The following is a 24,707-nucleotide window of genomic DNA, read 5'->3' as shown; positions in this document are numbered from 1 at the left end:
CTAGCTGTGCCCAGGGTGCGGCGTCTAATTGGGGTTAGTAGTTTTTGCTTTCATTGTGTTTTTTCACTCCCCACAGGCTTCAGTGATGTTCCCCGGTGTTCTGTCCATTGTCTCCCCAGTCGTAAAAATCTGCAGCACTGCTGTCTCTCCTTTGAAAGGCTTGTGGTCCAACAAGAATTATTTGCACAGGACAGCGTGATTAATATTCATAATAAGGCAAAATCACTGGTGACAGTTTAAATGTCAGGCCTTTATGCTGAAAAACCTGTTGACGTTATAATACAGCTTTGCACTAATAGATATTTATTCACATTAATATAGCCCTCTAGCAAAGGAGGCACTTTATCCATTGCACTGACATTTGATTGCGTAGAACATTCTGCCTGCACCTACTGACGGTAAGTCACAAGACAGTAGGGCGGGATAGAGGAAACTGGTGCCAAACATTCCTCAGCGCTGATGTAGTGGAATTAAATGCAGGCACAATGGATAGGTCTGAAGAATTTATTTTCAACATCCTGCAAGGATACTGACCCAGGGCCAGGGAATAGAGAAAGTACTAACTGAATCTGATGGTACAAAAAGAACCGAAATGGCCCATCTAATCTACACATTAAAGGAATAGTAAAATTAAAAAAAGTCTTTTAAAGCAATGAAACTATAATATACTATAATAAAAATGGTGTGTTTGTTTCAGAAACTCTACCATAGTTTATATAAACAAGCTGCTGTGTAGCCATGGGGGCAGCCATTTAAAGCTGAAAAGGAAGAAAAGGCACAGGACACACAGCAGATAAAAAATAAGCTCTGTAGTATACAATGGGATTCTTCAGAACTTATCTGTTATCTACTGTGTATCCTGTGTTTTTTTTCAGCTTTGAATGCCTGACCCCATGGCTACACAACAGCTTGTTTATATAAACTATAGTAGAGTTTCTGAAGCAAACACAAGAGCTTTACCAGTGCAGGGCAACATTACATTTTATTGTCATTCCTTTAAAACACTTATTTTTTGGTTTTGGTGAAACTTTCAAAATATAATCAATTAAAGATTGTACTGTTTCTGAAATAATCAAGTTTATCTCCGCTTCCCCTCTCTCAGCATCGGTTTATCTTCATTCACTTTTCATGCAAGGGTTGGGAGTCAGATTTTCATTGAGTTAGAGCCAAAATATACATACTTTTTGGGGGAGGGCACTCTTTCATAGCAGATGTAACTCACCCCAGCACTAACAAAATATAACATAATACAGGTAACTGACTTTAGTACAAGTCCTGCATGTAGAGTATATCTGTTTATTTTATATAAGGGAACTCTGATACATGTTTTAGTCAAAATGACCCCCCCAAAGTCTGTATTAGATGTAATTGTCTTACAAAATCAGACTTCCAACTTCTGCATTGAAGACAAAATAAAGAGAGGCAGATGCGGAGAGGATAGTGATGATAACTTAATTATTTCAGTAACGGTACAGAATTTTTGATCATATTTAGATTTTTTTAACTTCAGTAGGATGAAAGGGGTTGTTCATCTTTAGATTAACTTTTAGTACGATGTAGAGAGTGATATGCTGAGACAATCTGCTATTGGTTTTCATTTTTTATTATTTGTGGTTTTTGAGTTATTTAGCTTTTTATTCAGCAGCTCTCCAGTTTGCAGTTTCAGCAATCTGGTTCATGCAATGATTTGAATGGGAGTGGAAGATAAATAGGAGAGGCCTGAAAGGTGAGTAATAAATAGAAGCAATAACAATACATTTAGGGCTCTTACAGACGAGCGGTTGAAGCTGCGCTCCCCTGCGTTCCGTTTTTATGTGTTCAGCCGCAGGGGAGCGCAGGAGTAGACGCAGTTTTTTTTCAATGGGGCTGTACTCACACATGCGCATGTAGGTGCCGAACGCAGGTTGAGACACAACATGCTGCATTTTTCCTGCGTTTGGCACCCCATTGAAAAAAAACAATGCATCTACTCCTGCGCTCCCCTGCAACTGAACGCATAAAAACAGAACGCAGGGGAGCGCAGCTTCAAACGCTCGTCTGAAAGAGACCTAAAGAACAGAACTTGCTTATTGCAAAGGCTGAGTTAAGTTTTGTGCCTGTCCTTAAAGTAATGAAAATATAATGTAGTGTTGCCCTGCACTGGTAAAACTGATGTGTTTGCTTCAGAAACACTACTATTATTTATATAAATAAGCTGCTGAATAGCAATGGCGGAAATTGAAAAAGCTATATGGCACAGCTTAAATAGTGGATAACAGATAACACCATTATGTACTACAGAGCTTATCTGCTATCTGCTGTGTAACCTGAGACCTCCTTTGAATGGAGGAAGCTTATTTATAAACAGTAGTAGTGTTTCTGAAGCAAACACACCAGTTTTACCAGTGCAGGGCAACACTACATTATATTTTTTTTTTACTTTAAAACACTTTATGTTACTGTTCCTTAAAGAGACTTACAATCTAAATATATACCTAGAAGCATCAAAGCAAAGGCATCCCTGGGCTATATCTGATCTGAGCTTGGTCAGGAGTAGCCTCATAAGGATAACCAGGCCACATAATTGGGTCAGTGTGATCTGTCCCACAATTTCTGTACAAAGATCTGAATTTAAAAGGGTTGTTCACCTTTGAGATAACTTTTAGTATGATGTAGAGAGTGATATTCTGAGACAATTTGTTTTAATGTTTTATTATTGAAGGTTTTTGAGTTATTTAGCTTTTTATCCAGCAGCTTTTCAATTTGCATCTTAACCAATCTGGTAACTAGGGTCCAAATTACCCTAGCAACCATGCATTGATTTGAATAAGAGACTGGAATATGAATCGGAGAGGCCTGAATAGAAGGATCAGTAATAAAATGTAACAATAGCAATACATTTGTAGCCTTACAGAGAATTATTTTTTTAGAAGGGAGTCAGCGACGCCCATGTGAAAGCTGCAAAGAGTCGGTAGAAAAAGGCACATAACTATAAATATTGAAAACTAATTGAAAGGTTTGTTAGAATTGGCCGTTCTATAACATAATAAAAGTTACCGTAAAGGTGAACCATCCCTTTAACAACATAGAGACAGTTTTACCCACTAGTATAGAGATAAACCAACTTTCCCAGTCATTGACATTTGGAAATAAATACAAATACAAACTTTTGGGTATTTTGTGTTTTTTTTTTATTAAGGATTTTCAATTTTATTACAAAAATAAACATTATGCACATAAATAGAATGTCTCTTAATTTTTCTCTACATAGTCTCTTTCTTGTAAAAGTATCCTGACAATTGTTCTGGCAGGGGTGTGCAAATGAATGGCGTGCAGAGTGGCCAGCAGATCATTCACATCTCCGGAATTCTGCTGGTACCAGGCCTGTAGCATGGCAATCTTCTGCTCTCTGGAGTTGCCCCTGTTGTTCTCCTTGGCTTCATACACAGTGTTGGCAGAGATGTGCAGGTTTCGCATGAATTGGTCCCATCTTTCCATTGGCACATGTTCAAAAAAGTGGTCCCAAGATCGGCGGAATACTGTTGGACAAGGAAAGGTGAGGTTTTGTTACAAGGGCTGGACAGAGAGGGTCCTGGGTCCCAAGGGAGGGGAGTAGATAAAAATACAAAGAACATATATCAAGGATCTCCAACCTGCAGCCCTCCAGCTGTTGTTAAAGGAGAACTAAAGCCTAACTAAAGAAGTAGCTAGAAATGTACATTATGTTTTGTGCTTCTGTCCAGCCCAATGCAACCACAGCCCTTTAGCAGTAAAGATCTGTGTCTCCAAAGATGCCCCAGTAGATCCCCATCTTCTTTTCTGCTGAGTCACTGCACATGCTCTGTGCATTTATAGCCACATTCATTTTTAGGGTTTACTTCTCTTTTAAATAACAGCCCTCAGCATCGTACCAATGGCAGAGTGTAGAGTTCTGACAAGAGTATATTTTGAACGAAAACATTAAGATGTGAACAAAGAACTATTTTCCTTTACCGAGAGTTTGTGAAGGGGTTACTGGCTCTGCATTCAGCGATATTCATGTCTAATCAGCCATTGTCTCTTATTCTCAGCCCTTAGATTGTAAGCTCTGGCGAGTAGGGCAAGCCGACCTGGTTCCCTAAGCAACCCGGCCCTAAGTAGGTCCCTCGAACCCTATTCTAATTCTGTAAACCTTGCTTTGTTTTTTGCAAGATCCTTGTTCATTAGAAATTAATGTGTAATTTGCTGGCGCTATGTAGACAATGATGTGGATGAAGATGTGGATGAAGCTGTGTCATGTGGGTGTCAGTTAGCAGGTCCCAGGCTGTACTTACTTGCTTCTTGCTCTTTGTGATCTGCATTTACGAAAGTCAACTTTGGAGAGATCAGGGGAATCTCTTCTCTTCCCAGGTTTCCAGTTATCTTGGAGACACATAAAGAGTTGAGCATCTGTGAATAAAGAACAAGCCTTGTACACAGTTGTGCATATCCACACAGACAATACATATCACATGGGAAACTATGTGAAGTAAAGAGGCAGGCTATAGTGCCCAGAGGAAAGTACACACAGTTTTATATGTTACCAGGCCTGCCAGAGTTCTATGGGTACCATGCATGCAACATACAGATGTATTTCCTGTTCATGAATAAGTATGTAAGTGTTTCTTACCTCAACTCGATTGTGCAAATCTAGGAATAAAAAAAAAACATTTTGGTCAGTAGTGAGCAACTCCCCACTTAATCCCTCCCAACATTGAATTCTGCTCATTCACTACTCTGTGCCCTAAAGCTACCCTATTCCTTCCCTGCCCAAACACTGTTCCCATTCCCTCACTCTCCTCTGCCCAAACACTGTCCCCATTCCCTCACTCTCCTCTGCCCAAACAGTCCCCATTCCCTCATTCTCCTCTGCCCAAACACTGTCCCCATTCCCTCACTCTCCTCTGCCCAAACACTGTCCCCATTCCCTCACTCTCCTCTGCCCAAACACTGTCCCCATTCCCTCACTCTCCTCTGCCCAAACACTGTCCCCATTCCCTCACTCTCCTCTGCCCAAACACTGTCCCCATTCCCTCATTCTCCTCTGCCCAAACACGGTCACTATTCCCTCACTCCCCTGCCCAAACACTGCTCCATTCCCTCACTCTCGTTGCCCTCTGCCGGAGCACTGCTGCAATCATTTTCTGCTGGAACACTGCCCAATTCCTCTGTGGTTGCTCTCCTCAAGCACTGACCTTCTCTCTAAATCCTGCTTGGACTTTCACTCTTCCTTGCTAGCACTACTATCCCCGCCCAAGTCAAAAACACAATGAAGCTCCCTCTCACCTTCACACCACTTTAGATGTTTATACAAAAAGAATCCAGTCAGCAACAGTAGAAAGGCTACAAATGGGACCCAAATCCAGGTTTTTAATGATCCTGTAGAAAAGGTAGAAAGGTTTGTAGGTTAGAGAGGATTATTGCAAGGATTTAGGGAAGGAATAATAGGATTTTTCTCTTATGTTACCTGCTTACCCTATTTCTAGATACCCCATACGTTTCTTACAAATGAACTACTATAGTTGTCTGTACCCAAAATACCTCAGTGTTACTAGGGATAGTATGCAAAGTTAGCCCAGGTGTAACAACTGCTTTCAATAAATAAAATATGCTTTATCATAAACACTTATTATTTGAAATACCTGTGTATTACAAGACATTATGCACCTTCCTGCTACAGAAAACCAGAACAACCGAGTGCACCTTCCAGATCAGTGTTCTGGATATATGTTCTCAGCATTGGCCTTGTACCTTTATAGGTTGCACATCTCCCTTATAACTATTAGGGTAAAGACACACAGCTACTAATAGCAGCTACTTTTTGTGGATACATAATGCCATGCCATAGACAATACTGAGAATAGCAAAGCCAATTATATCACTATTGTCTATTTTGTAGTGGTGACAAGTAGTTTCTACTAGTAGCTCTGTGTGTCTTCAGCCTCAAAATTCATAAATTATACGAGTAGGGAAGTGGGTGTGGGCAAAAAGCTATTATACGCAGATACGCTATAGGGAATTATTGACCGGGTTGTTAAATTAAAAAAAAAAAAAAAAAAAAAAAAAAAACATTGGCAAGGCATCAGGACTTGAATGGCAGAAGGTCTGTACATCCTACTTTTGTGAGTCAACTTTTGACACAGGGGATGAATGGATCAGTCCAGTTTAACCCCTTTATTAGATATGTACAGACTCTGTTCCATCTATTCAGTACTCTAGGCAGGACACATTCACTAAAAAAGAGTTGGAGAGGAAACTCGGGGTTGAACTTCCAAAGTTGCAGAAGATTTCCCAAAAGTCCCATTTCCACCAAAAGCCTTTGTAACCTCTAATGTCTCCATGTAATTGTTGTAAGTGGGGGGCCCTAGGAAGCCCAGTCCTAAAATTAGGAAACTTACCACTTTCAGCAGGTCCGCAGTGACTATCTGATGTTGAGTTGCACGGGAGGTGGAGTTCCTGGCCTGGAGGGCAGCTACAGGCAAAATGACAGTTAGGTAGAATTCTGGCAGATTACTATAAATAATCATTTGTTTATATTTCTGATCAGTTATGTGGTTAAAGGGGGCAGATAAGGCTTCTCTAAAGCCCCTCCCCCTGCTGTTCTAGCCCCCTTGTACTATATATATATATATATATATATATATATATATATATATATATATATATATATATATACATATATATATACATATATATATATATATATACATATATATATATATATATATATATATATATATATATATATATATATACATATATATATATATATATATATATATATATATATATACACCTATGTTTATGACAGCAGCTTGCTCTATTTTTCATGAGTACCTACCTTTCGGTACAGGTGAGACACACTTCGCAGGGGTGATCCATGGGGCAGTAGGTACCTTTCTTGCATCGGCATTCTGCATTCTGAGTGGCTGTGCAGGACCTCACCTCCTCCTGATCTGCAAATCCAAATGTCAGGGAGAAAAAAATGACTCTACTCAATGGCCTCCAGCTCTCTGTAACTCCCAGCTTCGACCACAACAGGTTAAATATAAACTATTTACCAGCACAGGCGTATATGGAGGGGGGAAGCAAACAGGCATGTCCCTACTGAGATTATCCCAATAGTAGGGGGTCCTACGCTCCCAAACACTTATCCCATAAAAATGTTATTTTAAATATTCATATAAGTAAAGGTTTTTAATGGAATTTTTTTTCCTATATTAACAATAGTAGTGTTTCTTTTCTTTTCAATTATTTCTATTAAAAACAGAAAGAACAAAGAGCAGCAAAGCAATATCTTAGCATAACAATAGTCAATTACATAATAAAAAGAAATATCATATAGTAGTGTTTCTGACGCAAACACAGTAGTTTTACCAGTGCAGGGAAACACTACATTATAATTTTTATTTCTTTAAAACTTTCATTTTTTAATGTTTAATCAATTCTTTTCACTTTTTCCTCCTCTTAATTATACACTCACTCAGTGTGACAGATTGGCATTGGAAGTCTCAGCCGAAATGGGAGGTCAATGCGAGTCACAGGCTTCAATCTCTTGCTATTTTCTACCTATTGACTGTTAATCTGCTGGTGGGCCAGATCATTAAAGGACCAGTAACAAAACATTTTTTTTTTAAAAATTATTTCTTTGTAACGAGAAAAAAAAACAAAAAAACCACTACAGTTTTAACTTAAATTGCAAAGTTTTTATTAAGAAATGACTTACAGATTCTCTGCATACGCTCCTCATCAGACGGCAGGGCGACGATCCATTGTGTGTCACTCAATATCTCCTATAGAAGGCAGGGAGGAGAAATTGAGCACCACACAATGGTCGCCGTCGCCCTGACACCGTTTCTGAAGAGGAGCGCATGCAGAGAATCGGTAAGTAATTTCTTAATAAAAGCTTTGAGATTTAAGTTAAAACTGCCTTGGTGTTTTTTTTTTTTCGTTGCAAAGAAACTTTTTTTTATGTTACTGGTCCTTTAACTAGGGATTAACTAAAGCCAGTAAATCAGGGTTCGGGAAAATTCCCCTAATAGACATGGCTGAACACCGAACTGAATCTGAACCCTCAGCATGCCCGGAAATTTAGTGTTACATGGGTGGAAAATTGCCAATACACGCGGATGCACTTCATTTTCCACGTTTTCTTGGGTTTGGATTTGACTGAATCCTACTAAAAAAAGAAAGAAATATAAAAGTCTAGGAATTTGCACAAATCCCAGAAACACATTTAAACTGTCCATACACAGTTAAATGTGCCAAGGCTGGCAAATGAGTGGGTCTGCCCACACACTGGAATAAATAGAGCGGATCAGATTCCACTCCTACTGGGTCCTCACACAATGGGATTTTCTAACCTGCTTACTGGTTTTAAACTTTTGGCCAGACACAAATTGGGGGAAATTAATAAAAGGCACTAAGTTTGCCCAGGAGGAGGAACACATAGCAACCAATCAGCAGGTAGAATTTACTGGTCACCTGTTTAAAAGAAACATCTTATAGGTTGCTATGGGTTACTGCTCCTGGGCAAGCTTAGCACCTTTTATGAAAAATGGGGTATTGGATCCTCCACAAAAAAAAGTTGAAAAGAATCCTCAAATTTAGATATAAATAAATTTATTTTAGTCAAAAGTAACGTAAAGAATTACTTTGCTCAATCCAGGGATATATACAGGTATGGGATCCGTTATCCAGAAACCCGTTATGCAGAAAGCTCCAAATTATTGAAAGGCTGTCCCATAGAGTCCATTTTATACAAATAATCCAAATGTTTACAATTGATTTCCTTTTTCTCTGTAATAATAAAACAGTCGCTTGTAATTGATTTCAAGTAAGATATAATTAACCCTTATATGAAGCAAAACAGCCTATTGGGTTTATTTAATGTTTACATGATTTTCTAGTAGACAAGGTATGAAGATCCAAATTACGTAAAGATTTGTTATCCGGAAAACCTCAGGTCCCGAGCATTCTGGATAACAGGTCCCATACCTGTATTCACATTAAAACGGATACCTGCCCCTCGCCAATGGTTGTGCTAAATACTCAGGATTGCTCCAAACCCAGATCTTGCAGCACAATTATGGCAGAATGGCAAACAGAAGCAGAGATTTGGTGCAGACACACACAAGGCATATCTGCACAGACGGACAGATAGGACGGGCACAAACACTTACCATCCCGACACCTAGAACAGCTGAGGCAGTGGTCCAGGCCAGTTGGACCTTCACTATAAGTGGAACCTGGGTGGCAGGGAATACATTCCCCCTTAGTGTCCCTCGTTGTGCATGGCTCTTCCACATACGTCCCTATAAATGACACCCAGAGAAATCAGAACAAAAACAGTTGGACATATACCTTTATATACAAGCACATGCATACAAGCACATGCACAAATCATATAGAAACAAATAGGCCAATAATGATTTACCTGCGGGGCATCGCAGACATCGGATATTTCCAGCCTGGTAATACATATCTGAGTTTAATGGAAGCCCATTGCTAGTGGAGACCACCTGAGGAGAGAAGATATAGACGTTACTAATGGCCCTGGTCTCCCCCACCCTGGGTAAATACACAATTCCATGAGGTTTGCATTGGAATAGCTGTCCCTGAAAGACCTGCCAAGAGTTGCCGTGTCATTGTATTGCCTAGCAACCCTAGAGCTGTGCAGTAACGAGACATTGTGAAAGGTACATAGTTTACCTTGTGACTCATATGCAAAAGAACCACATGTGTTTTGTGCAATGCAGCAATAGCCACTGGGAAAGCCCAAACAGGCCTGAGCTGAATGGAGTACACAGTAAGTCTGCACTAAGCACCTTTATTAATAATGCCCCGACCGGAGCATTCGGTACCACCAGCATGTAAATATCCAAAGTCCCAAATTTCATTCTGAGCTTAACAGACTTTACAGGAGGATCTCACTGGGGAGGGCAGTAGAAATGCTGGTTTCCCCCATCTAGAGAATTGAGATTCCATGTGGTTTTACTACATGTATGGCAAATTCTCTGTAAAAGTGTTCAGATACAGAAATTGTCCCTCATGAACCACATGCACAAGGCCATGGGATGACTCACCTTCTGAACTATCAATCCTTCCACAGTGGCTATTGGTACCAGCCATGCGCTCAAGTTAATTCATTTAAACAGCCCTTTTCTGACTTTCATCAACTGAACCAGCCATGTTTCCTATGGAGGCCACAGATCATATGTGCAAGCGCCATCTGCATGTGCTTCCATTAGTATAAGGGATGGTTAGATAAAGCTTCCCAACAGCTGATCTGAATGGAATGGGAGCTGCAGACCCTAAGGGATCCATACAAGGATCCATAAGGGGTCCTTATCAGTTAGATTGCCCCAAACTTATTCCAATTATGGCTGCCTTTAGTCTGCCAGAACACTATGGCATACAATAATCTTACACTGTACGTAGCCAAGCTTAAAAGGAGAACTAAAGAAGTAGGAAGACATATTACACATTATGTTTTGGGCTTCTGTGCCAGCCCAAGGCAACCACAGCCCTTTAGCAGTAAAGATCTGTGTCTCCAAAGATGCCACAGTAGCTCCACATCTTCTTTTCTGCTGATTCACTGCACATGCTCTGTGCTGCTGTCACTTACTGAGCTTAGGGACCCACTCACAATATACAGTACACATAGAATAGAAATGTCACAATATAAGGCTGATTAGTAATTAATACAGATAATTACTACATGGCAGAACAGAAACCTCACTTTCTGCTTAATAATGGTCACAATCCCTACACTTAGCTTCTCAACAGCAACAGAGTGCTGCAGACACTTTCCAAGATGGTGGCCCCCTGTGAGAAGTTTGAAGTCCTGAAGCTGCTACTGACAGTCTGAAACTTTAGGCTGGAGCAATAAGGTCAGTATATAATATGCCATTTTAGCCATATTCATTTCTAGAGTTTAGTTCTCCTTTAAAGGGCTAAAGGGAGTTATAGTTCTTGGACATGCTGGAAGATCAATGTGCCAATATCATATCTGGTGGATGGAGTTTACGCCAATGGAGGTGCCCCATAGACTGCAGCCCAGCCAGTTATTCCAACTAGAAACACCACAGCACTGAGAATGGATTAGTAGGACAGACAATTGTAAAGGAACTGCTGAGGACATCAATTTGTGATCTGTGACAATAAATTTATGCACAAACCAGTCTGTACTGGGCACGAGACCTGAGGGTGAATATCATCATAGGAAGAGTAATGTAGTGTAATTGGGATTGCTGCCATTATCCTCATTGCGTATAAATACACGTCATCAACATGTTCCACAGGTAATGCAACATTCTTGGGTACTTTCCTCAGATTAGAATAAGAAATGCCTGTAGATTGGGCGCATGTATGTTTCAATGTACAGATACATGAATGTAGTATAAGGCATAACTGGCCCTTCCTTGAGCCACGGCCTCTAAATCCCACAGTCCTTTGTTACACATAGCACAATCCAAGTGTGGGAGCTGCCATGATTGCTCAGATGATGTCATTTCCCATAGACTCCTTTAAAATCAAAAAATCCAAATGCTTAAAACAAAAATTATACCCTTTTTCTCTAGAATAATAATAAAACCGTATATTATACTTGATTCAAACTAAGATATAATTAATCCTTATTGGATGCTAATCCAGCCTATTGAGTTTATTTCATGATGCTACTAGACCGGTTTGAAGATCCAAATTACAGGAAGACCCATTATACGGAAAACCCCAGGTCCTGAGCATTCTGGATAACAATGGTGTTGCACCATAAACCATTAAAGCTGCCTGAAAAAGCCATTGGTTTGTACTAATTAGCACACTAATGATGACTGGTGGCCAGCTTGGGCTGCACCTGCTCGCTCTATAAAACATAGTGATGATTTAAGGTGACCGTACACGCGCTGATAAAACTGCCAACAGACAAGAGTCAGCAGCTTATTGGCCCGTGCATGGGGCCCTCCGACGGGCTTTCCTGATCGATGTCTGCCCAAAAGTTTTGCATTATGATCCAATCATTGGGCCCTGGGGCCCACGATCGGATCAGCCCAATATCGCCCCCCCCAGGTGGGCATATCGGTGTATGGCCACCTTTACAAACAGGATTCGTCATCATCAAACCAATCAGATCATCTCTTTTATTTTCAAAATTGTAGCAGACTGTTCAGTACTCATTAGTGATTGTGCCATTTAGCGCTATATGTTTTGAAAATAGCAGCCAACGTGTAGGAGGTCACCATGTACAGACCTTTAATATTAAAGCCCAGTGGTGTTTCCACTTACTACTGCCAGTGCAGCGCAGAGCAAAAGGAAACCTGGTAACAACGTATCTGTGGCATAATTTTTTATGGTACTTTCAAGATTAACCCCATGAATTCTATGGCAGGTGGAGCTTAAAGTGTTAAATTAAGTTACTTAACCGCAATATGCTGTTTTGAATTACTTTTTTTTTGGGGGGGGGGTATATGCTGGATTCTGTTTCATACTGTAATGGTGCATATAAAGTGCAAGCTGTACGGCAAGCATGTATCCACACCGGGCAAATGAGTTCTGCATCGGTAGCACCTCATTTAGTGGTTTCCTTTTTTTTTTTGTTACCGCTGATTCATTCAGCACATAGAACAAAACAGAAACTCCCCGATTTCTTCACACTCTTGACTTTGCAGATTAACCACTGCTGCACTGTGCCATTATACCGACACCACAAGTACGCACACCAGGCCAGATTTATCAGCAGCAGAACATTGCACAAAGGGCAAGTTATACTCAATGATGTACAGGAAACCACCAGTCACCTCTGTCCCTTCCCAAATGAAAGACAGTCTGACATAAATAGAAGGGGCAGAAAAAATTAACCCAAGTGCAAACCCTGCTTCATTGCTTACAGGGGCAGTTCCCCTTTAAGTTTACTTTCCGTATGTTAGAATTTCCTAGTAACTTTGCAATTGATAATTAAATAACTGAGAAACCACAAAAAATAAAAACGAAGACCACCTTTACTTCTCCTTTATTTATTCACTCTTTGACTTTGCATAGCAATGATATTTAGCCCATCCAGACATGCCAGGGCACATCGGATGCCCCAGTAACCCGCCTCACGAATCGTCACATTAGAGAAGCAGACAATGGACTTCATAGATACACATATACACACACACACACACACACACACATATATATATCTTTATATAGATATATATATAACAAACAAGGGAAAGTTGTGCTCACCACTATTTTTTAAAACCATTAGGCGGGGGTGCAACGAGGATGTGACCACAAAATACATATAGTCAAATACAAGAGTCCTCTGCACTCAACCCATTATCAATATATTTAAGACAGCGACATTTTGTGCATACTGCTACTAAAAAATGCCTTACCCTTTAAACAAAACAGGGATTGTTTGTCCATATATTGCAATATATTTAAGCTGGCCAACTACGTCAAAGTCATCCCATATCTGGCCAGTCCTATGCTCAATTTTATCTGATTCATTAAGAATTCTATTGCTTCATTAATGTATAATGAAGCAATAGAATTCTTAATGAATCAGATAAAATTGAGCATAGGACTGGCCAGATATGGGATGACTTTGACGTAGTTGGCCAGCTTAAATATATTGCAATATATGGACAAACAATCCCTGTTTTGTTTAAAGGGTAAGGCATTTTTTAGTAGCAGTATGCACAAAATGTCGCTGTCTTAAATATATTGATAATGGGTTGAGTGCAGAGGACTCTTGTATTTGACTATATATATATATATATATATATATATATATATATATATATATATATATATATATATATATATATATATATATATATATATATATATATATATATATATATATATATATATATATATATATATATATATATATATATACACACACATACATACACATTTTCAACAAGAGGGGGAAAAAAAAGTATTTTCTCTTTTTACAGTAAGCAGTAACGGATGGTTTAACCCATTTTTTTTAATGGATATCCAATAAAAAGAGATAGGATAGAGTTTATATTCTGGTGTTATTTGAGCAGGTATGGGATCTGTTATCCAGAATGCTCATGACCTGGGTAACCTTTCTGTGATTTGGATCTTCATACCTTAAAAGTCTAAAAAATCATGTAAACATTAAATAAACCCAATAGGCTGGTTCTGCTTCCAATTAGTTGGGGTCAAATACAAGGTACTGTTTTATTATTACTGAGGAAAAGGGAATCATTTTTTTTAAAAAAAATGGATTATTTGGATAAAATGGAGTGTATGGGAGACAGCTTGTAATTAGGAGCTTTCTGGATAACGGGTTTCCGGATAACGGATCCCATACCTGTACTCGAAACAGAGCACAATAAGGAAAGCCAGTGAAGAGATAAAGGGAAGATTATCAGCGGCAGATAAAGAAAAGGCAGGAGACTACAAAGGAAAGACAAGAGGCCGCGGTAACTGAAAATGAAAACAAATGGTATTCTTTGTACTGCATTATCTTAATTGCATGATATTAGCCACATAATTATTATTCACAGGCTGCCACGGGTCAATTGATTTATCTACCCACGACATCACAGGCAATGTGCGCCAATAAATAAGGTGCACGAGTATAGGGCTCCCTTCCAACAGCTGCAAATAAACCCAGACCGGAACCCCTGTCTAATTAAAGGGGATTTCCTCGGATTAGGATGATGCTATGAAGGGGGGTAATGTTAAATTTAAGGTAAACTTTAGCACACGTTCCAAAGCAGTTTCACCATTTATTATATTTTTTTTTTTTTTTTTTTGCACTATGGCTTGAAATGTAAACAGGTAGCTGGTTGCTAGGGAGTAATTACCATAACAACTAGCAAATCAAAATAGAAGGTGAACAGAACGATAGAAATAAAATGGAAACATAAGAATAACTCAGAACAGGACAACTAATGCTAATTCAAAACCCATGCAAAAAACATAATGACGGCCAATTGAAAACGTCCTTAGAATTGGTTATAGTAAAGAGAAAATGTACCCTTTCAAGTTTGAAATTGAGCTATGGTTTAAAATTCATACAGAGTATTGGTTCTTTTAATTCCATTAATGTATAAACAGCCAATGCCTTTGCAGACCTGTCGGGAAAGGAATGTATCCATAAAAAAAGGCAGGAAACGTGGTCTGTGCTCCTTGAGGACTAGTTACTTATATTGGCCTGTGTATGGCACCCAGTGGGCAAGACTCTCTCCCTGCAGCCACTTTCCATTCAGTTCAATAATAAATGTGATGCCTACAACAGATATTGATGCAGCTGGGTATCGGTCACTGCAAAACACTCACATTCCCAGGCTTTTTCCACCCAACCTCCTGACACTGCACGCGTCTTGTGAGTGGCCAGGCAGCAGGCACGCCCCGGAATACATATGTATGTAGGACACAAAATGCATCAACTTTGCCCCTTTCTGTATCAGCAATGATCCCCTTGCCACCCTGTATGTGCGGATGTACTGTTGGGAATGGGACGTACAAGATGAAATGTCCTATTTCTCTGCCCCATGTCCTTACTAGGTGCCCAGTGCCAGACAGAGCGGATTCCTATCAGCGCACACAAACACACTGGGCAGTAGAGGGCGACGCAGAGTCTCACTGTGTTACACATGATGATTATTAATAAATGTCGCTAACAGACTGGCAAATGCACAGTTAATCGGAAGAAGCAATATAGTGGGCAGAGGGGTCTCGGGTCAGGTCCAGGTAAGAAATGCCCACAGTGTCGGACTGGCCCACTGGGATGTCAGTGGGCCCTCATGCTGCTAAACATTTGGCATATTTCCCTATTTGTATGAGAACAAATAGGCTAATAGACGGAATAATAGATTATAATACGTAAAGAAAGAGGGACTAGGAGAACAGAGTACGAGTAAGGAGAAAAAGAAAAATAGTGCAGAGAGTGGGCCCCTGGTCTAAGATGAATTGGTGGGCCCCTGGTGGAGTTTTTGGGTGGCCCCCTGCTTTCCCAGCCCAGATCTGATTGCTCAGCAAAACTAGCTGGTCTGTAATGGCCAGGAATTCCAGATTGAACAAGGCAGCCTACTCGGGGCCGGTGTCTGGCCAGTGTCAATCTGCAGCCTTTCTCACTTTGATGCTCAAAGTTGTAGTTCAGCAAAACCTAGATGGATATAGACTGCCAGACCCTGTTTTATAGGATTATGGTCAGTGTGAAAGTAAAGTTTACTGCCATGACCTAGAGTCCTGCGTGCGTCCATTTTTTGGGACCCATACCCGCATTCTTACCTGCTTGGACCCGCTAGCCGACCTGCAAGTACCTTATCCGCAACCCGGACCCACTGACCATCAAGAATCAGGAAGTGCTGTCATTGTAAACAGGAAGGGACATCATCGGAAGTAGACACAACCAGAAAAAAGGAGTAAATATCGCTATTGAGAAGACCCGTGGCCCGACCCGCAAAACCGCGTCTATACCTGCACCCGGAACTTCTACCCGCAACCCGCAGGTCCGACCCGCTGCAGGACTCTACCATGACCCTTTCAGTGTTCCATGGCTCACGCAGACTTGGCAGAAATGTTGGCTGCAGTTTGGAATGCCCTGGTAGTACCACCCCTGGCAAAGGGATGATTGACTTCTTAGCAAGTGAGAAAACTGCTGCTCTAGAGTCGCCTCATTGCCCAGACATCCAACTTGGAACAAACATGGAAACTAGAGTTCAGCATTGGGTTGGCTTGTGGGTAATACACACTACATACAGATGTGGCTCTCAATTTCTCCTTTAAAGTCATTTCCCTCACTGCAGCTCAAATCCTGATGACGTCACTATTTTTCAGCAACAACACTTCCAGTTCAATGGAGGTCAGCGGGTTCAGGTGTGGGTCACGTGTCCGGGTTTCCATAAAAACAGACGCACAAAGGACTCTCGGGTCACTTTCCTATTGGGTTTTTTTTTTAAACCTTCCTCAGGATCAGCTCTAGAGGATGTGCAGGAACTTTCTTTCTACCACTATGTTAGTGGGGGAATCCCACAATAAAGAAGCAGCTGCTTGGCTTCCTTTGGGTCATACCAATTACAAGAAAGGGAATTACACATATAATAACATAAACAGCAGAACAAATGATTAAAAACTGCAAAGCGCACAATAATACACAGAATCACAACGAGGACCAAACCACTCACCAACAAGAAGGCGAAGGTAAGTTTTGCCATTGGGGCATATCCATTGCGCTCCCCTCTCGGGGCCATTGCAGTCTGAGCCAACACCGCCTCCCTCAGAAAGGCAGCGCTTATACGTCCCTCTCCCACCAGTAAAGTCTATAGACATAACACGATCCACCACCTCTGTCTCTGCCGGTCTGGCTGATTCTGGTTTGGTGTTTGGAACTTTGCTCAAGACCGCTCACAACGTTGCCGCCCCTATTCTGACACTTTACAATGGCCAAACCCACTTTTACGACGTGCGTCAGGCCCGCGGGAGAAACTAAATCCATATAAGGAAAGGGGAGGAGCGCCGGGTGAAGGCCAAGGGGAAGAAAAAACACTGGTGTGCGCGTGGGGAAGGTGCACCGACGTCATGATACAAGTTGTTACGCGGAGCCTATTTCTTTAAAAATGTTCCCCGCTGTGTAATAGACATTCTTGTGACTTTTTGGAAGGTGTCCATGATCACAAGAACTGACAGATAGTGTACAGACTGTAGTTTCTCGTCTGTATTGTTTAATAGAGCCAGCTGCCCCAACACACATGAACAGTGGAATTAGTATGGACAGAATCAGTTTACTTCTCTGGTTTAATGCATTTGGGGCATTTTAGGCACAGTATTTTTTCTAAATAGCTCAAAACTGTACTACCTGCAGCACCCAGTAATACCTGTATGGCAGCTTCTCTCATGGTGATGTGTTACTTCTTGGCACACGTGCACTGACTGTGTAGCCCATAAACCAGGCACCAAAGCACTACTACCTTGAAATGTTATTGTGGTGTTTTGACACCTTATGTTTCTGCTCTGTAAAAATCCTTAAACCATCTGTGTGCTATTAAACTAGAAATTGGTTCAATTTCTGAGTATAAGCATAACCTCTGGGAAGGGGCTGTGGGATAGCAGGTATAGTAAGGAGAGATGGTGCCTATAGTAACAGTGGGATAATAGTCTCTGGGAAGGGAGTGTGACTGTGGGATAGCAGGTATAGTAGGGAGAGATGGTGCCTATAGTAACAGTGGGATAATAGTCTCTGGGAAGGGAGTGAGGCTGTAGGATAGCAGGTATAGTAGGGAGAGATGGTGCCTATAGTTGCAGTGGGATTATAGTCTCTGGGAAGGGAGTGTGGCTGTGGGATAGCAGGTATAGTAGGGAGAGATGGTGCCTATAGTAACAGTGGATAATAGTCTCTGGGAAGGGAGTGTGGATTTGAGATAGCAGGTATAGCACGGAGAGATGGTGCCTATAGTAAAACTGGGATAGTAGCCTCTAGGAAGGGACTGTGGCTGTGAGATAACAGGTATAGTTGGGAGAGACGGTGCCTATATTTACAGTGGGATAATAGTCTCTGGGAAGGGACTGTGGGATAGCAGGTATAGTAGGGAGTGATGATGCCTATAGTAGCAATGGGACAATAGTCTCTGGGAAGGGAGTGTGACTGGGATAGTAGGGAGAGATGGTGCCTATAGTAGCAGTGGAATAATAGTCTCTGGGAAGGGGTTGTGGCTGTGGGATTGCAGATATAGTGGGGAGAGATGGTGCCAATAGTAACAGTGGGATAATAGTCTCTGGAAAGGGACTGTGGGATAGTAGGGAGAGATGGTGCGTATAGTAGCAGTGGGATAGTAGTCTCTGGGAAGGGAGTTTGGATGTGAGATAGCAGGTATAGTAGGGAGAGATGTTGCCTCTAGTAGCAGTGGGATAATTGTTTCTGAGAAGGGACTGGGGCTGTGGGATAGCAGGTGTAGTAGGGTGAGATGGTGCCTATAGTAGCAGTGGGAAAATAGTCTCTGGGAAGGGACCGTGGCTGTGGAATAGCAGTTATAGTAGGGAGAGATGGTGCCTATAGTAGCAGTGGGGATAATAGCCTATGGGAAGGGACTGTGGCTGTGAGATAACAGGTATAGTAGGGAGAGATGGTGCCTATAGTAGCAATGGGTCCCGGACAATAGTCTCTGGGAATCAACTGTGGTGGCTGTGGGATAGTAGGGAGAGATGGTGCCTCCATCACTCCAAACTGTTTAGTTGCATGTCTCTGTACTATCTCCAGCTCATTAATATCTGGAGCCCAAAACTGCACTGCATACTCAGGTGATGCCTTACCAGGGACCTATAAAGAGGCAAAATCCCTTGAGTTAATCTCCTTTTTATGCAAGACAGCACTTTATTTGCTTTAGTAGCCACAGAATGACACTGCCTAGAGTTACACTGTTTGTTATCCACAAACCTCTACTGAGCATGTTCCCTGTGCTTTACTGTTATAGTTGATACATTAGTAGCTAATGTTTCTCTGATGCTGTTAAAAGATATAGCAAATTGTAAGGGTTAAGAGAGGAAAAGGAAGGAAATGCATCATGTGTTAGAATGAGCCATTGCTGCTGGAGATCTAGGAAAAAAATGCAAACTTTGACCAATTTTACTACAACACTAGTGTATAAATAAAATCCATCACCCTAGCTACAGAAAGGACTTTCCCAGACATCTGACAACTCCTTCACAACCAAGAAGCGTGTAATTCCCCTGTGTAGATCACATTACAGCTGGTATATTTAGGGTATGTTCATATAACTTAGGGTAAATGTCCAGATGGTCCAATCTGCCTGACCAAACCATTTCATCTGATAATAAGATTACACATATGACACATTGTTCATATTTGCCTTCTACGCAGTATGTACAACAGCAAAAATAAGTATATACTGTATATAATTAAAAAATCTCTCCCTACTGGTCTTCAGACTGAGCCCCCATTTGTTGTGTAGTCCCTCCAAGTCCCAACCCACAATTTGGGAAGTTTATGTTTGTATAGAAGAATTTGCAGACAGGGCCCTAACTTCCTCATTGTTTATGTGTCATTCACTGCCTGTATGCGCTGCTGGGGCCACATTACATAATGTTGTGGTCTCATGTGGTTTAGTGAACTCTATATCTGTAAATCCCATGCTCTCACCCCCCTAACCTCCTCTGTTCCAGGTTAACTATTTAAGTAGTACTCAGGCTGCCATCACAAATCCACTCTTCCTATATTGTTGCTAACGTGTTTGGGGGCCTGCGCAATTCTGTAGGCAGCTGCACTGTGTTTGCTATCAGCCGACTCACCCAGATGTCACCAAGCGATAAAACTGAGCTGTAGTTTTTTTTACTGTAATGAAATTTAATATGTATTGTCATATTTTAAGCACATCGTAGCTTTTTGAAAAATATGGCACTACATTTTATTAACTATTCAGTAAGTATTGTTTAATGCGCCACACTGTCTTTGTTTTTGTATTTAAGCAATATTGCACTATTTCTTTCATGCACTAGTTTATTGTTATTTAAAAATAATTACACCGTTTTGGGATGATCGCGGTACATTTTACGGGCTCTTACTCACTGGCGTTTTGACCTGCGCTCCCCTGCGGCTGAACGCCAAAAAACGGAACGCAGGGGAGCGCAGGTCAAAACGCCAGTGAGTAAGAGCCCTACTACAGCTCAAACAACTCATATAGTGCAGCTGACCCTGAGCTCTGCATTTATGGTTCTGCTTTTTTGCCATAAAAATATCGAAAAGGAAAATGGGGAACTTGTTCAGGAATTACATTTTATATCGTAGAGTGAATTATTTGCAGTGTAAACAGTATAATTTAGAAATAAAAACGACATCATAAAAATCATGACACAATCTCTTTAATGCAAGAAATAACACAGATCAAATATATTTACTAATCACAATCACACCCAGACCATTTGGACCTGCCAGAGCCACAGATGGAATGGCAGGGTTTTTTCTTGCTCATATCCAGGAAGGGGCCTGTAGGAAGGGGGGGCCCAGCTTCACACCCTGCATCCAGTTCTGTGCAATGCTAGATATGCCACTGAGGCAAAAAATATGTTCAGCATCCTATTCATTGAGCTTATTATTTGTGCTTTGCTTTAAAACGGCCGTTTTCGATCGAAAAAATACTTTGACTATCGAAGTATCAAATTTGATTGAAGTTTTTTAACTTCGAAATTCGACCCTTAGTAAATGTGCCCCCTAATTCATGACATTCTTGCTGATTATGATAAACAGATTATGCTGATTGGAGCAACATTCCAGAGTATATATTCCCAATAAAAAAGATCTTGTTTACTTGTTAAATTATTCAGAATTAAAAGTTGGTTGACTGGTGAAACGTCTTCAAGAAAAACACAGCAAGTCCAGTTGATCTGACTTACCGTATGTCTACAGATTTGCTTCCAGATTCTTGTTTGATAGGCAGCTCAGCCCTGTATTCAAGTTAAATTCTGAAAATTCAATTGCTGTCACCATGCTTTCTATAATAGCTAAGATATAGTGTCTCCATGCTGGATAGGGGCTCCAGTCACTCAAGATGAGAAGATTAAAGGAGAACCAAACCATTCCCCATGTCACTTCTGTTGTATAAACATGATTAATGACCTAAGCAGGTAATCAAAAGTGATGGAGCCAAGCAGGCCTGGATATGTGGCAAGGCCACCAGGCCTAGGGCAGCAACATTTTGGGGGCGCCCAGCCGCATCTCTAAGGAGCACTGGGGACTCAAAGTTCCCCAGTGCTTTGGTGCTTGACAGCTAGCTTACGCACGCGCTGAGGAGGAGTTGTGCCCAGTAACTTTTTGCCACTAGGACCATGCGGCGGGGGGGGCCTGCTCATGTGAGCGCCGGGTCCAGGACCATGCGGCCTCGGGCACTACGCCATGGAATCCGGCCCTGGAGCCAAGATGGAGGCCTCCAACAAGAGTCCCTGTACAGATTATTTTTCTGCCACCTCCATGAACACAAGCACATAGTATTTTTAATTCCTGGCTTGGGAGCAAGTTTTGGTTGCATAAAAACCATGTGTACTGCCAAACAGAGCCTCCTGTAAGCTGCCAGTCCACATAGGGGCTACCAAATAGCCAATCACAGCCCTTATTTGGCATTCCCCAACCATTTTTACAATTGAATGTGGCTCCCAGGTAAAAAAGGTTGTGCACTATGCTTTGTCTGTTGATGTATAAACTGTATGACTGTCTGTACTTATATACATATGGCATATATAACATCACAATCTAAGAAGCAAAGCAAAATCTGCATAAATGGCATCTTAACACAAAGTCCGCTCATCAAGGGGAATTAATGATTAAAGGCAAAGAAAAAAAGAAGAAAACTGGCTCTAATAAACTATGTGGGAGGTTAACATCAAAAGGAGCACAATAATATATACTAAAGATTAACATCTAGAGGAGAATACTAAAATATACTAGAGGTTAACATCAAAAGGATCATAATTAATATACAAAGGGTGATGTGATGGGCATTAGGTTAATGGCACATAGTCTGATGCTCAGGCAGAAAAAAGCTGCAGTCTAAATGCTCCTTTCACCTGTCGTCACTGCTTCTCATAGAGAATCTGTATCCTCACTCCCTTAGCTAGACATGCAGGTGACAGTCAGTCAGACCAACATTCATAATAACATTCTTGATGACTCATAAGATTGGAGATAGGTAGAGAGACCAGACTGATATGTAACCCCTTGTTACAGAGAAATGGTGGGAGTGTCTTCAGATGACAAATGACAATAAGCGGTTTAGAGGAAGAGTCTAGTCAACTAAGGGCTAAGCAGCCCAATAACACCCCTTTAAACCATGTCAAACCTTGTATGGGCCCTCCCTATGGCCTACATCAGGGCTGTCCAACTGGTGGCCCGTGACCCCCCCTTCTGTGGCCCCCCACATGCTGTGTCTGCTTACCATATGTAAACTTTAAAAGGTATCACTACAGAGATAAACTGGCACCTGCATTGCTTAAACCGCAAATTCAGACTGTAATACCTTGTATTGTTCACACCTGTGATCCCCCTGTATTGTTCACACTTGTGACACCTCTATTGTTTATATCCTAAAGGCCTTATATCCTAAATTTGCTGGATAGACTTTGGCGCAACTTCGAACTCTAACGCCAGGCGAATTTACGGTCTGGCGAAAGAGCGTTACTGCGCAAATTCACTAAGTTTTTGATTTTACTGACCCTTACCTCTATCACCAGACTTGCCTTCACCACCTCAGACCAGGTGAAGTGCACTTGAGTAGATAGGAGTTCCTCAAAAAAAAGTTTACAATTTTTCTAAGTCCCAAAAAACACTGGCTTAAAGGGTGATAGACTGAAAAAGATTGTAATTTTTTTTTTCGGGTATCCTCCTTCCACCCTACATTTGCTAACATATGGCACCTAAACTATACTGTGGGCACATGTGTAGGGCATTATAACAATTTTTATATAATTTTATTAAGGTTCCCTGGCCTTGTGTAATGTAATGTATTTGCTGCAGCATATACGGCCATTGTACTTTAACTACACGCCGTATGCTAATTAGCCAACGCTAGCGTAACTTCGGACTGCTGAGCGTAATTTCGCTGGCGTACCCACCTCACCCCGGGCTTGCGTGTAGTATCCCAGCAGCTCACTCCCATGCTGCTATATGGGGCTGTACTCACTCAGGCGCGTGTAGGCACCGAACGCAGGTTGAGACGCAACATGCTGCATTTTTCCTGCGTTCGGCGCCTACACGCGCCTGAGTGAGTACAGCCCCATTTGAAATAATGACATGCGTCTATTCCTGCGCTCCCCTGCGGCTGAACGCCAAAAAACGGAACGCAGGGGAGCGCAGGTCAGAACGCAAGTGAGTAAGAGCCCTTATATCTCTTAGTGGTGCAAAGGTGTGGCACAATCAGATTCATGAGCTCAGTGTGTAAATACCTCTAGGAAGTCATAAGTCATAAGTGTTCTTGGACGAGATATAAAGAAGGAAATAATGTGCAAAAACAGTCTGAATGGAGGGAGGTGTCGCCAGCTCAAATAATAATGTAACCAAAAAAGGCAAACTAGTAAAGAGAGCAAATAAACACCAGCGATTGCAATGCTGTGATCCATATAAGGAATCAAATGCAAAGGTCTTTCTCCTGATGTGATTGGTCAAACATTCAGTACAGCCTCAGAGACGCAACTGCTGGGATTGTGCAGATTTACTGTAGATGCTGAGTATGAGTTGGGTGCCAGCAATAAAATTAACAAGGGTACAAGCCTGTACCAGCTGAAGTAGTGGTGTAACACCCATCAGGATATGTAGGGTCACACCACCAGGACACGCCCACAATCTACACAAACCCCACCCACTGTAACCAATCAAATGGTTACAATGGTTGTCCATAGACCATTAAAGGAAAACTATACCCCCAAAATGAATACTTGAGCAACAGATTTGTATCAAATTAAGTGGCATATTAAAGAATATTATCAAACTGGAATATATATTTAAAGGAGAACTAAAGTCAAAATACAAATACAGCTCAAAGTACTGGCCAGTATGTTAAGATCTGCTTACCAGAAGCATATCTCCAACTTAGTTTCCTTGTAAAATTAATCTGAAATTGAATTCCAAATTATTGCCAAGTAGAATGAAAGTATATCACGCCAGTCTCTTAATAAAAATCCCCATCTCAGGGCATGCACATGCGCACAACCATGCCTCCGTGCCCTGGGCATGCGCA

The 24,707-nt window shown here is 41.3% G+C and overlaps 1 protein-coding gene across 1 annotated transcript; it reads right to left on the bottom strand.

The window, feature by feature from the left end:
• Nucleotides 1-3,153: 3,153 nt before the first annotated feature.
• tnfrsf10b.L (tumor necrosis factor receptor superfamily member 10b L homeolog) lies at nt 3,154-17,388 on the bottom strand. Its single transcript, NM_001090997.2, has 9 exons — nt 17,157-17,388; nt 9,434-9,518; nt 9,180-9,311; nt 6,839-6,953; nt 6,396-6,469; nt 5,284-5,376; nt 4,628-4,647; nt 4,293-4,407; nt 3,154-3,518 (listed from the first exon to the last, which is right to left on the bottom strand). The coding sequence occupies exons 1-9, from the start codon at nt 17,220-17,222 to the stop codon at nt 3,232-3,234; spliced, it is 987 nt and encodes a 328-aa protein (NP_001084466.1). The 5' UTR covers nt 17,223-17,388; the 3' UTR covers nt 3,154-3,231.
• Nucleotides 17,389-24,707: the final 7,319 nt, after the last annotated feature.

The sequence above is a fragment of the Xenopus laevis genome, chromosome 3S (genome assembly GCF_017654675.1).
Source record: "Xenopus laevis strain J_2021 chromosome 3S, Xenopus_laevis_v10.1, whole genome shotgun sequence".
Lineage (NCBI taxonomy): Eukaryota > Metazoa > Chordata > Amphibia > Anura > Pipidae > Xenopus > Xenopus laevis.
The sequence above is the reverse complement of the archived record's forward strand: the minus strand, read 5'-3'. Positions and strand labels throughout refer to the sequence as shown.